Raw genomic sequence first — 13,040 nt, forward strand, 5'->3', positions numbered from 1 at the left:
CTGCATTTTCATGAAAAATAGCAGCCATCCCTTCCTCCCGGATCTCCACGTTAAGGAACCCGGGTATGTATGCTCACGCTCAACGGTCTTGTGATGCTTCAATGATGAGAATCTAGTGTTCTGATACCAAAATTTGTTGAATTTGCGTGATCAACATTTGACACACTATCCAATTCAATCAAACAAGCCCAAATGATCTCAAACTATATGGAGTAATTTAAAAACCATATACATTTTCGAATCTCAAAACCATATGTGAAGCCAATGAAATGAGTCCATGGATTGGTAAGTGGATATAGTTGCTAATGGATATTATCAATTTGCAGGTTGAGTTGATAAAATCCATTACGTTGTTGATTAGTTTTGCATCAAAATGATTAACTAATAAAGTATTTTTTATTAGATCACATCAAAATTATCTTTCCTATAATAAAGAATCAATAGAATTTTAGAATATATTTCATTCAAAAGCTTACCAACTCCTATAATTGTCCAATTTGAGTAAAGATGAATCAAAGTCGTATTTTGATTATGCCAACTTTTTACCACTCTTTTGTTTGCTTTCATATTCTACCAAGCATACATTAGTCCTTTGAACTGTATATATTTTTAATCAATTGTGTCAGCAAAATCGTCAAAGATCTTTTCAAATTTTAAAGAAGTAGTACTATATTTTAAATTCATTACATATTCCGCTAGATTATAAAAATAATTATGATGTTTTTTTCTCTTTCCAAATCCTGAGTTTGATATTGTTGTTCTTTTCTGCTTCACTATGATATTAATAGTAGGGTGTTTTAAAATTAGAATCAGTAAATTTACTCGTGCTTCGCGCGGAAACTTTATATAACAAAATTTATAAAATAATAATTTAGATCTATCAGTCATTAAAATTAAAATACTATATTATCTTATGTACAAGATTACGCGATAACAAATATTAATAATGTAAAGAAAAATGAAACTTAGTACATCTTATCTTTTTTTTTTGAGACAAGGGTAGGGAGTACATACCAAGATCTGTAACATAAGCAATGTTGTCAGTAATAGTGTCAGTGAGCCACTCATCACGAATCAAGTTCACAAATATTTAGTTGATAAATGTAACTTATCTTATCATTTATCCTTAATAACATAAGTAGAAACTAATGACTGTAAAAATACATACCAAGATCTGTAACATAACCAATGGTGTCGGTGAGTCACTCAATCGTAACCAAGTACACAATTATTTAGTTGTGAAGAAGAAGAAGAAAAGAAGAAGAAAGTTTTAGGATTTTCGTTGTTTTAAAATGAGAGGAAATCCCTCTATTTATAGACAACAAATGATAACCTCCACAAATGTTTATTGTGTCTTGTTGAAAAGGTTACAACTACTTGAAAAAGTCGCTTCCCTTCATAATGGTCACAACCTTTATATAAGTCACAAACTTTCACAAAAGTTTCATTAAAGTCGCAACTGTTCACGAAAGTCGTAACTCTTTGTAAAAGTTACAACTTCTTGCAAAAGTCATAATTTTACATAAAAGTCGCAACTCTTCGTAAAAGTCACAACTCTTCATAAAAGTCACAACTTTTCATGAAGGGGAAGACTAGTTTTGAAAATAAATAAATTTAAAACGAAATTCTTATTTGTGGGAGCGCCACGTAGACGGATCTGAGATTTTCTTTTTTATATATATACATATATGATTAGAAGTCAAGAAGAAGAAAAAAAGGCCAAAAATTTCAGAGGGACATATCAATTTTCTTTTAAACAAAAAGGGTAAAATCGCTCTTGACAGTCCAATTTCGTTTTGATAAAATTAATTCTGTTACATCACTGTCCTTGCAGCGTTTTTTTTAAAAAGTAAATTTAAAATTAAAATTGCTGCTAGCGAATTTTTTTAAAAAAAGTTAGAATTTTTGTTAAATCGCTTGCAAGGCAGCCAGCGATAACATTAATTTTTTTTGAACACGTTGCTGCATCAAAGAAAGCAGGTTTTTTTTATAAAAAAAAACAGTAATTTATTTTTAAAGTGAAAGGCAATTGAAAATTAGTACATTTTCTTTCACTTTGGCCGTAGATTGGAAGATTCTTATTTCCCCAAAAAATCTAATCATTATCGTTGCCACAACAGCGATTCTAAGAAAAAAAGAAAAAACAATTTGGATGAAATCGCTACTAGGGAACGGATTTTCATGTTTTTTAATTCAGTAATGGCGTCAATTTCATCTGAAAAAATCATTCGTGATGGAGCTTTTGCCCTTTTAGTTAAAAAGAAAATTGATGTGCCTTTTTAAAATTTTTGATTTTTTTTTTGCTTTTTTGATTCCGAACTCTTTTAAACCAAATCGATTAATGAATCATAATTAGCTAATTGGTTATTGATATTGAGTTATCGACAATGACGCATCTACCTTTACCAAAGCGGAGTAGACACCCCTCCGTCGAAAAATTACATTGTATCTATCTATTAAAATTTGGTTTAGTAAATACATATGTAAGCATTAACACATCTTGACACAAGTTAAATATTTAATTTGATAGTTAAATATTGTGAAAATCATTTCATGGGTTCTAGTCATACTATCCTCATAATTATATTTTTTTACTATAACTATTGACATCCTTTAATAACAATCTTGGATCCGCTACTGATTATCAAATAAATAGTTGAGGAACAAATTAGAATTTTATAGTTAATGGCTTACTGAGGTGAGAGTGGATTATCCAATTTTCTTATTGAATAAACTGTTAATCCATTAAAAGTTATCATACTTGTATTTTTATTTTAGATATATTAGCATCATATTTTACCACAGATATAAAAGAAATTATATATTTTTCCCTTTGTTTGTAACTCCTAAAGGCAAAAGTCATGAAGTTATGAAAACTTGTTTACATTTTTTTTAAAATAATTAACTATTTTTCTTTAAAAAAGAAAAAAACAAGTCAGCGAACTCAGAAAAAAAGTTAGGATTTATACATGAAAAATATGCAACAATATATCGCTTATTTACAATTTTTTTAATAATTAACTATTTTGCTTTAAAAAAAAGAAAACAAATCAGCAAAACTCAAAAAAAATTTGTCTGGATTTCATTCTAGTTTTTTATTCGTAACGAGAGAGATAGAATGAAATTTTTCATGAAATTCAAAAAAAAGGAATAAAAATATGCAACAATATATCGCGTCATTGATAAAAATGTTTTCACGTGACAATGAAAATATAAACAATCAGTTGAAAATCTAAATCAACTTATAATTTGTTGTCGTTTAAAAATCGTCCATTTTATAAGGTGCATTTATCGAAAATAAATACCATAAAACTTTAGAAATTAGTCAATAGATCACCACTTAACCATCGGATAATAAAAAAAAATATCATGTAGATTAGAAATTAGTCGATATACCATCTGTTATTCTGTCAGCAAATTAATCAATATCTTACATATTAGCTAGCAGATTATAAAAAATATAAAACTCAATATCCAATAAATCAAATAGTTAAAAGTAAAATTATCCCAATAAATGACCCTAATGGTACAAAAATTAATAATAATGAAAAATCTGACTCTCCATTTTTTGTATTTGCAAAATTATTTAATCTCAAGAGTTCAGGGCTTCAGGCTAAAGACTAAATAGGTTGACTGCTTTTAAGATCGATTTTAGTTTTTGGATTGCAGTTGTGTCGCTAAATATAATATTTTAACAGCAATTAATACTCTCTTAGCGAGTAATACTCTCTTTATACATGTTCCTAAAAGAACATTAGAGACATTAAATTTAAAATATTAGAGACATTAAATTTAATATATTTTAATAACTAATATTCTTTGTACATATCCCTAAAAGACTTTAAAAAAACATCTCGTACATCTTTCTAGACATTAAATCTAATACATTTTAAGACTTAAAAAACATCTTGTACATGTTTCTGGACATTAAATCTAATACATTTTAACGTATATTGATAAAAACTTCTAGGACAACCTTTGTTGATGTATAAAAATTCACAAAGTTGAAGAATTATTCTTCTAAAAAGTTAAGAGCTAAAATGAATTATGAATATTAGTAAGACCAGATGGACACAATTTTGTTGAGAAAAATTAAATCTAAATACACTAAACTGATAAAAAATTTTAACACCCAGATCATGAAATTCAAGAATTATTCTTTTAAAAGTAAATATTAGTAAAGACCATATGGACACAATTGGCCATTAAATAATCACACAAAATGTAAAAAATACTATTTGATATTTTTAATTTGTACATACAAGTGATCCACTTATTTAAAAGCCTTAATACACACATACTATATTCACAGGCGCAAAAACTAAGTTATGTTTATAGCCTTAACATTTTTTGGAACCTGCTGTGTTTCTTTTTTGGGTACATTCACTGTTAAAACTCCGTTTTCAAGCCCACAACTTATACCTTCCACGTTGGCATTTTCCGGTAGCCGGAATTTTCTGCAGAAACTGCCACGTTTACGCTCCACGCGGTGCCACTTGTCATCGCCTTTTTCTTCCTCTTTTACTCTTTCACCGCTAATCTCCAATATGTTATCTTCGAGCTGAACCTTTAAATCTTCCTTCTTCACACCTATGTACCATTTCAAAATCCAATCCACTTGTTATGGATCCGAAAATTTACACCAATCTAATACATGCAATCTAATTCAAATACACACATGTCGTATGTTTAAACGTTAATTAAAATGTATTTTATTTTATTAAAATTATATAATAATGAAAATTGAATTACTACAGTAATTTTTTTCTATTTATAATTTAAACTTTAATTAAAATGTGTTTTTACTTCATTAAAATTATATAATAATGAAAATTAAATTAATACACGTAAATTTTTTCTATATTCCTCTTAACTAAAAGTTTCTCAATTCTTGAGATTCTCAAGATTTGTATAAATATAAAATTTATATCATTCAAATCCTTATATAAATCCAAAATTTTTTGTAATTGTGTAATTCAAATCCTGATGATATAAAAATTCAAAAATTTTATATGAAATATTTGTATATGATTTATGGAAAATCATACTCCCTCTATTTTAAAAAAAAAATCATACTCCCTCTATTTTTTTAAAAAAATCCTAATTAAAAACGAAGTTAAAAAGAAAAATTAAAAGTATATTAAATATACCAAAATGTCCTTTAATGTTTTAAATATGTCAAATAAAAAATTAAAATTAAAATGTTTGTAAAAAAATCATTGTTTTGAAACAGAACTAGTTTTTTTTTAAATGAATGAACTACCTAATTTATCTATTGACAAAAACAGAAATATAACAAACGATAATTTGAAAAAATTCTAAATTTCTACGTGAAAAGTTACCAAAAAAGTCATTGTTTTGAAACAAAATCAGGCTTTTATTTTTTTTTAAATAAATGAACTACCTAATTTATATATTGACAAAAGAAATATACAAACGATAATTTAAAAATTTCTAAACAAAATAGAAATATATAAATCACAACCTATCGTAAGAAACAAAACTATTAACTATAAACACGATTATTAAAATTATAACTATAAAACGCAATTATATCATTAAAAAAAAAAAAAGTTATAGAAGGGATTAGATGGTTAACCAGGAATATCAACAAGAAAAACATGAGCTTGATCAGTTTCACGCCAGTCGACACTAGCATGGGCCAAAGCAGAAATTTCATCATTCCTAAAGCCCAATCCATTACCAAAGCCCAATTCACCACCAAAGCCCAGGCCCAATACATCAGATGAAAATGGGCTTACAAAATCCATATCTCTACTTCGTCCACCACCACCCAACCATGGTCCTATTGATGATGCCATATTAATATTTTTTTTCTTCAAATAACAAATTTTTCTTATTTTTCCACTTCAATTCATTTTATTTCTTGCTTCCAAGAAATAAATACAGCTATCTCTATCTATATATACTGATACAAAATTTATGTGTTTTGGTATCACTTGTATATTATGTGTGTGTTGTTTGATTTTGCCTTAGCCACGTATTTATTTATTTTTATGCCACTTAGCTATAGTGTTTTAATTTAATAGTTTGCTGAGTGACACGTAAATTGTTCAATGAACATGAATGAACACAGCTCTAAAACTCTGGAATGTTGCATTATTTTAACTTTCCAGAATAAGTTTTGAACATACTCGACACTTATTCTTAAAATATATTTTTATTTTTACTTGTTATTTTTTAAATATCAAAAAAAAAAACTCAAATATGTCATTAAATTTTCAAAAAAAATTTATGTCATTAGTTAAATGTTTGGCTCATTCATGTTATTATTTTAATAATGATTTTGCAAAATCATTTTAACATGCGACCAATTATAATTCTGCCATGTCACCAATTTATTAATTAAAAAAAAATTATTCAATTTTTATTCAAAATTTTATTTTTTTACTAAAATAATTGATGTATAATTCGGCCACGTCATCAATTTTTTAAATAAAAAAATTTAAAAAATTTAATTACAATATTTTATTTTTAAAAATGATGATGTGGCCAAATTACAATTGGTCACGTATCAAAAATGATTTTGTAAAATTACTGTTAAAAAATAACAGCATAAATGGGCACTTACTTTAACAGTATGATCGACATAAAATGAGCTCTTTCTAAAAATTCAATAACATATTTTAATCTTTATATATATATTTTTATATTTTACCCTAACATTAAATACTTATACTTCGGATTATTTTTAAAGGCCTAATACAAAATGTACTTACACCAAAATTCATAAATGCGAAGATATATATACTTTGTAGGTGGACGTGGGAATGAGGCAATGATCCTTTAGACAACTACTTTTATTATTCTATTTTATTTGAATAAATAATGATCGTTTAGTCTATGTTTCATTGGAATGGATTAAATGAAGAGCAAATTCAAAAAAACATATATTTATATAAAAAAAGAATCGTAGGCATTTTTATATGGCGTTATCGCAAGTAAGAATTTCTTTTAATTTTATTTATTTTTAAAACTAGACTTCCATTTTTATGAAAAGATGCGACTTTTATGAAAAATTATTACTCTAATGAAGAGTTGCGACTTCTTTCAAAAGTTGTGACTTTCATGAATTGTTGCGACTTCAATTAAGAGTTGTGACTTTATGAAAAGTTGTGACATTAATAAAGAGTTGCGAATTCTTTCAAAAGTTGTGACTTTTATGAAAAGTTACGACTTTAATAAAGAGTTGGTACTTTTATGAAAAGATTATGAACTTTCCGAAGGGTAGCAACTTTTTGAAATAGTTGTAACATTTCTGATAAGGCACAATAAACATTTGTTCACACTACACTTTGTTGTCTATAAATAGCGGAATTCTTTCTCATTTTAAAACAACAAAAAATTTGATATTCTTCTTCTACTTCCGTAAAATTAAATATTTGTGTGCTTAGCTCATGTTGGGTGACTTACTGACACCACTATTTTTATACCAATAAGTTGGTGAATAAAATTGTTCCATCTTGAGAAGATATAATTCTTTAAACCTATGATATTAGAGGGGATTAATTTTCTTAAATGGACATGATGCTTTTAGTGGACTCAATTTTTCCTTTCTATTTCATTCTATTTTTACATATCCTGATATGTCTTTTTACACTCATTTATTCATACATATGATTTTAATTGTTATTTTTGAATACATGTTTTTAACTCTGTTATTTATGTTTCTACAAAGTTATTGTCTTTAGTTATTTGAACACATACACATATAGTATGCATATTCATTGTGCAGAAAAATATATAAATATTGTTACTTGGTTTCAAGAATTCTTATTTTGAAATTCTATAACTTAAAAGTATTATATAAAATCTTACATACTATCTGTTTTAACATAGATGTGAAATTTCTCACTTATCAATTGAAGAAATTTATTAAGCAAGTTCCAAGTTATAATTGCTTTCATGTTCAAGTGTAATTTCATTTTTTAAATATGTTAACATATTTGTATATATATTCTTATTTTCTTCTTTATTTTTCTTGAAAAATGCATAAGTACCTCCAACTTATATCCGAAATCTCAGAGAAACATTTATACTATACTAAGATCCTATTATCCTTCATAACTTATTTTATAAATAATTTTCTTTTCTACCCCTTTTCGGCCTACGTGAGGTTCTTGGGTTATTGATAATGACAAATGATTGAATTTCTATTGAAATATTGCTAATGTTTCTTTAAGAACCAATTTCCCATTATTATTAATGTACTAGTTCTGAAAACGTGCCTTGCATGTTTTACCTCTGTTACTGTTATAATTTATATAGACCCAAGATATAAAATTGATCAACATTGTCTGATGTACTCCTATATGTGTTTTTTGTACATATAAAATAAACTCTTTTTAGTGTTTACTTTCTGCCTAAACTAAAATATCAACAATTTTATGAGGGAATGATGAGCAACTTGTAAGGCTAGAACTAAGACCCCAAGGCTGAAGTTTCTTGGGACATAAATACTCCAACAATCATTAAAATAAAAAAAATGAATGAAAAGCACAAACCAATAAGATAAATAGTGACCAATAAAAAATATTATAAGAACTATTAGATTATGTGTATCTCTAACAACCATGAAAATAAAAAATGAACGAAGGCACAAATCGACAAGAAAAATAGTGACCAGCAAAAAAATACTCCTTACGTAAGAAGTATTAGATGATGAAATACAAAGTGTGGTGGATTAATATTTTTTATCCAATTTATAAGGAAGAAATTAAGTACATGAAAGGTTTGTTCATGAATGTGATTAATGGTAGAAGCTAAAAAGTTTTAACAATCAAATTCATTAAGAAATGGAAAATGATAAGTTGTAACATCTAATAATGTATTTGATCTAGTTTAATTGTCATTATTGATTTTATTATAAAAATTAGTAAAAAAAAATTAATTTAAAAAATTGATGAAGGACATTTTTGTAATCCAACTTTGAACTTAAAATCTTCCTACTTATAATAATATATGATGTAATAATATTAATAAAAGAAATTTGCAAGTTCAACTCAATTATTATTTATGATCGCGTGAAGCACAGACAAATTACCTAGTTTGAAATATAATTATACTTTTTATAGCTATGATTTATAATTATGTGTCATGAGGAAAGAGGAGAGTAAAATTAAGAAAGGAGAAGGAGAGGCAAGTAAATAATCTATATATCTAATCTATAATTGTTTTATGAACACAATTGTATCAAAGGCTATTCTATTCGATTCGTTCATGCAAATCAGTTATATCAACTATATTAACAAATACAATTTCATTGTTTTGTTGAAATTCGTAACAATACATATTTCATTTATATTCATTTGCTCAATTGTTTTATGTATCATCATTTGTATCTGTATCATTGACACTGTTACCATTATCTCAACTGCAATTCACAGTTGTTTCCATTAAGTAACATGAGAAAGAACAGAGGTAAGACTGGATTGGATCTGGTCTAATCCAACGCTTATTTTCACCTTGTCAATGTTAAATCCCCTGTCACAAATATTAGCAAGAACATTTACATGGTTGAATTTGTTAAAATCTGGAATTCACCTGATTTTGTAAAATGCTATATCAGTAACAAAAGAAAAGAAGTGAAAAAAGCAACCACATTGGTTATCATTAAATTGCCAGCCCAGAAACTGATCAGAAGACTGAAGCTTGTATACTATTTTTACTTTGGCACTATTAAGGTAAGTTTTTCATAGTTACAACATGAAAAGAAGGTAGGAAGAGGCCATTTTGCCTATACAGAGCTATACAGAGCACCAGTTCAAACAGAAGCTCCCCCCACCCCTTCACCCCCTCCGAGAGGGGAAAACATAAAGCGAAAGCCAAGAAAAGCTTCACTGTGTGTTATCCGGTAAGGAGACAGATTGCGAGGATGTGATTTACTGAGCTTGTCCTAAATACATGTATCATATGTACACTTGATCTGAGCCAAAAGGCTGAGGAAGATATTATGTACATCTCTCTGAGTTTTGACATTGTGTAAAATTAGGCAAACCTATTCTCTTGAGTGTTGCATAAGCTCAAACCACTGCATGGAGGAAAACCAAGATCATGATTCAGTACTTGCGTTATCAACAATAACTCAGTTAAACAAATCTAGAATTGAAAGATAGTAATCGCTTGTTGAGATATATAGTCACCTGTCTTAATAAATCAGCAAGCGTCCTGGGAAGTGCTTCAATGTTTTTGAGCACAACATAGTAAGGGAAGGGGAATGAATCCAAATACTTCGAAAGCTTAACATCTCCGCCCTGAAAGGTGGCTTCCTGGAAAGGGGCGAGAAAATCAATCATGTTGGCAAATTTTCTTACTTCAAGAACTATGAAAAAGTACAAGATCAAGAACCTAATGCAAAAAAAAAAAAAAAAGTTCAGTGGTCACCTCAAGGTCCAATATGGATTTCTGTAGGCTATCCACCACAAGAAATGCGACCATCCGTTTTTTGCTCAAGAGATCTCTGACATAGCGTTTCATGTTCTCCTACAAAAAAAAGTAAAATAAAATGAGTAAATAGAAATGTGAAAGGTGGCAACTTCACCAACACTTCACCAAAGAAATTTACCTTCTCATGAAACCAGCCATCAGCTATTATCAAAACAAGCTGCTCTAGCGGATTGTGTCCAGATGGTAACCGGGCATTAGCAGCTGCGGCATCAAGCATGTTATTCAAGTACTTCAAAAGATCAACCATCGGTTCCTCTGCTATTGTATTTTCTTGCTTAAAAGTCAAACTAGAGATCATCTGTAGATACATAGAACAGCAACAATATGCCAGTCAACTTCTATCAAAATCACCAAACTAATAAATGCGACCCATTGGGAGAAGGATGTATGTGTGAACACAAACGAACCTTGATACCAGCCTCTCCAGTGAATGACTGATCAAAATCGTGCAATATGCGAATGTTCCCCTTCTTACCAAAGCTTGCAACTGATAGCTGTCCTATTTCTAACTGAGACATTGCACGGCAAACAGTCACCAATGCTTCAATGGCTAAACTTCCACAACCGCTCTCAGACATGCTGCGGGAATCGTCCACGGCAATTACCACTTGGTAATTCCGTTTATTTGGCCGAGTTCTCCTTAACCATATCTTATCTTTACGGTAATGACTTGCTATATATGGAATTACCTGGCAATAGATAGTAGAAGATTAGAATATTATTCTCTCCAATAAAAAGGAAATATGAGCCACTGAAGACTACCTTCTTCATGTTAATTCTTTTCCCGGTCTTGTAATCTCCCTGGAGCTTGCTAGCTAAAGTCGGCTCCATTACCAAACGCAACTGTTCAGCCAACTCCTGAGACAACCTCGTAGTTCGAAGCTCATAACTTCTCCAGAGTGTTTGGGCACTCTCTCTCATCTCATTGGACACCTCCTCAAGGTTACGGGCCTTGCCCAGGTTGTCATCATCTACCGAGAGCTCGCTAAGCCGATTTATGTCCTCAGACAAAAAGGACCTGTTCACAGACACCATACTCTGGGACAAACTAGGGACAGTGGTACCATCTCTAGTATCAACTTCAGATGGTGATTCCAGTTGCTCCTCAGTGTTCATCATCTCTGATCCCTTGCCCTTGTCATTGCTGAAACTTAAAGCAGAATTACTGATAGTGTGTGCTTCAGACAGATGCCTCTCAATCTCCATTTCAGAAATGTCATCTTTTCTCTCCATAGTTGCAGTTTCTCTTTCAAGATCGTTCCCATGTACATTTTTGTCTACTTGATCAGCTGTTGCTGGCCCAAGTGCTTGCGCTGTTCCCTTTTCAAATTCAGCAGTATATGAATATTCATTTGCATTTTCAGCAGCCAAATCATCTGGAGCTTCACTCTTCTGGAGGTCAAGGGAGACTTTGACTCTGTCTTTCCACCCCTCAAAGGCATCACCCACACTACGACAAGGGTTAGGTTGAATCCTTTGACGTGATGAATCAGCTGGAGGTAAAGGATTTTCAGGTTGATCACTGCCCAGCTTTTGTCCATTTGAAGAATCAGAAGCCATGATTTCAACCATAGAGGCATCAGGCAAACCTCTCATGGGAGCAAGGTCATGTTGAAGCCCACTAACATCAGATCCCTTCGCTTCAGGAGCAGCATCTTTTAAATTTGCTTGATTATATTCACCTCTAGGCTCAGATGCAGCAGTTGGGACATTATCACCCACAGATTGAGAAGTGTCCGATTGCAGCATCTCTCTATTTTCTGTTGTTGGTTCCTTTTTTGTGTCATTTGCAGGATCACCTTCTTCGCCAGCTCCTCCAGAACTTTCATCCAAATGCTCAGGGTCTGCCTCATCAAAAGTTGCATCTGAATCAGCTCTTTCATCTCCCTCATTTTCATCAGCAGGATTGCCTTGCTGGTCCAAATCATCTTCGATCATTGGTTCAGCAGTCCCAGGTTCATCCATATTACAATCATCTTCAGGACCTTGCTCATGTTCATCAAGCTTCAATCCAGTAGGATCTGCATATGCATCCTCTTTGTCCATATTTATGTCTTCCATTTCTTCGCAAGTTTCATCATTTCCATTTTCATCAGCTTGCTCCTCTGACTTGTCAAGATCAAGTCCTCCAGCTTCATCAGCAGCTTCAGAAGCATCATCTTTTGCTCGAAGCTCTCTGTCGATACCACTATCTCTTACTGATGGGCCATTTTCGTACTTCTCATCTGCAGTACTAGGATTATCCTCACCTTTGTCCCATAGTTTCTCATCAACTGCTTCACCCTGATCACCAGTTTCCCCCATAGCAGATTCCATTTCTTCATTTTCTTCATTGCCGTCTTCATCATCCCCAGAATCCTCACTAACACTAAAGGTATCAGCGACAAAATCTTGCTCCATCTCAATTCCTTTGTCAGTTTTACTTGGAGCGTCACCCAAAGTGTTCTCTTCATCTCTCTACAAAAACAGAACCGAGAAGGTGTGAGCCATACTATTACTCTTATTGTATAATAAAGAAAAACAGATTGGAAGAGAAGGGAGAAAAGTGAAAGCAAAAGATAACAGGTATGCTT

At 30.6% G+C, this 13,040-nt stretch overlaps 2 protein-coding genes across 4 annotated transcripts in view; both read right to left on the reverse strand.

The window, feature by feature from the left end:
• Positions 1-4,160: 4,160 nt before the first annotated feature.
• Positions 4,161-5,910, reverse strand: HSP16-9 (heat shock protein HSP16.9). Its single transcript, NM_001365608.1, has 2 exons — positions 5,600-5,910; positions 4,161-4,590 (listed from the first exon to the last, which is right to left on the reverse strand). Exons 1-2 carry the CDS (start codon positions 5,820-5,822, stop codon positions 4,322-4,324), a joined length of 492 nt encoding a protein of 163 aa, NP_001352537.1. The 5' UTR covers positions 5,823-5,910; the 3' UTR covers positions 4,161-4,321.
• A 3,696-nt stretch (positions 5,911-9,606) lies between these two features.
• The window catches only part of LOC101258364 (midasin), a 45,525-nt gene continuing 42,091 nt past the window's right edge, over positions 9,607-13,040 (reverse strand). For all 3 annotated transcript variants that reach the window (XM_010321829.4, XM_010321828.4, XM_010321827.4), the window contains exons 72-77: positions 11,230-12,924; positions 10,875-11,156; positions 10,586-10,765; positions 10,405-10,503; positions 10,164-10,289; positions 9,607-10,051 (exon numbers count right to left, since the gene is read on the reverse strand). In XM_010321829.4, coding sequence (XP_010320131.1) covers positions 10,019-10,051; positions 10,164-10,289; positions 10,405-10,503; positions 10,586-10,765; positions 10,875-11,156; positions 11,230-12,924 — 2,415 coding nt within the window. In that variant the 3' untranslated portion in view covers positions 9,607-10,018. The remainder of the gene's footprint in view (positions 10,052-10,163; positions 10,290-10,404; positions 10,504-10,585; positions 10,766-10,874; positions 11,157-11,229; positions 12,925-13,040) is intronic.

The sequence above is a fragment of the Solanum lycopersicum genome, chromosome 4, assembly GCF_036512215.1.
Source record: "Solanum lycopersicum chromosome 4, SLM_r2.1".
NCBI lineage: Eukaryota > Viridiplantae > Streptophyta > Magnoliopsida > Solanales > Solanaceae > Solanum > Solanum lycopersicum.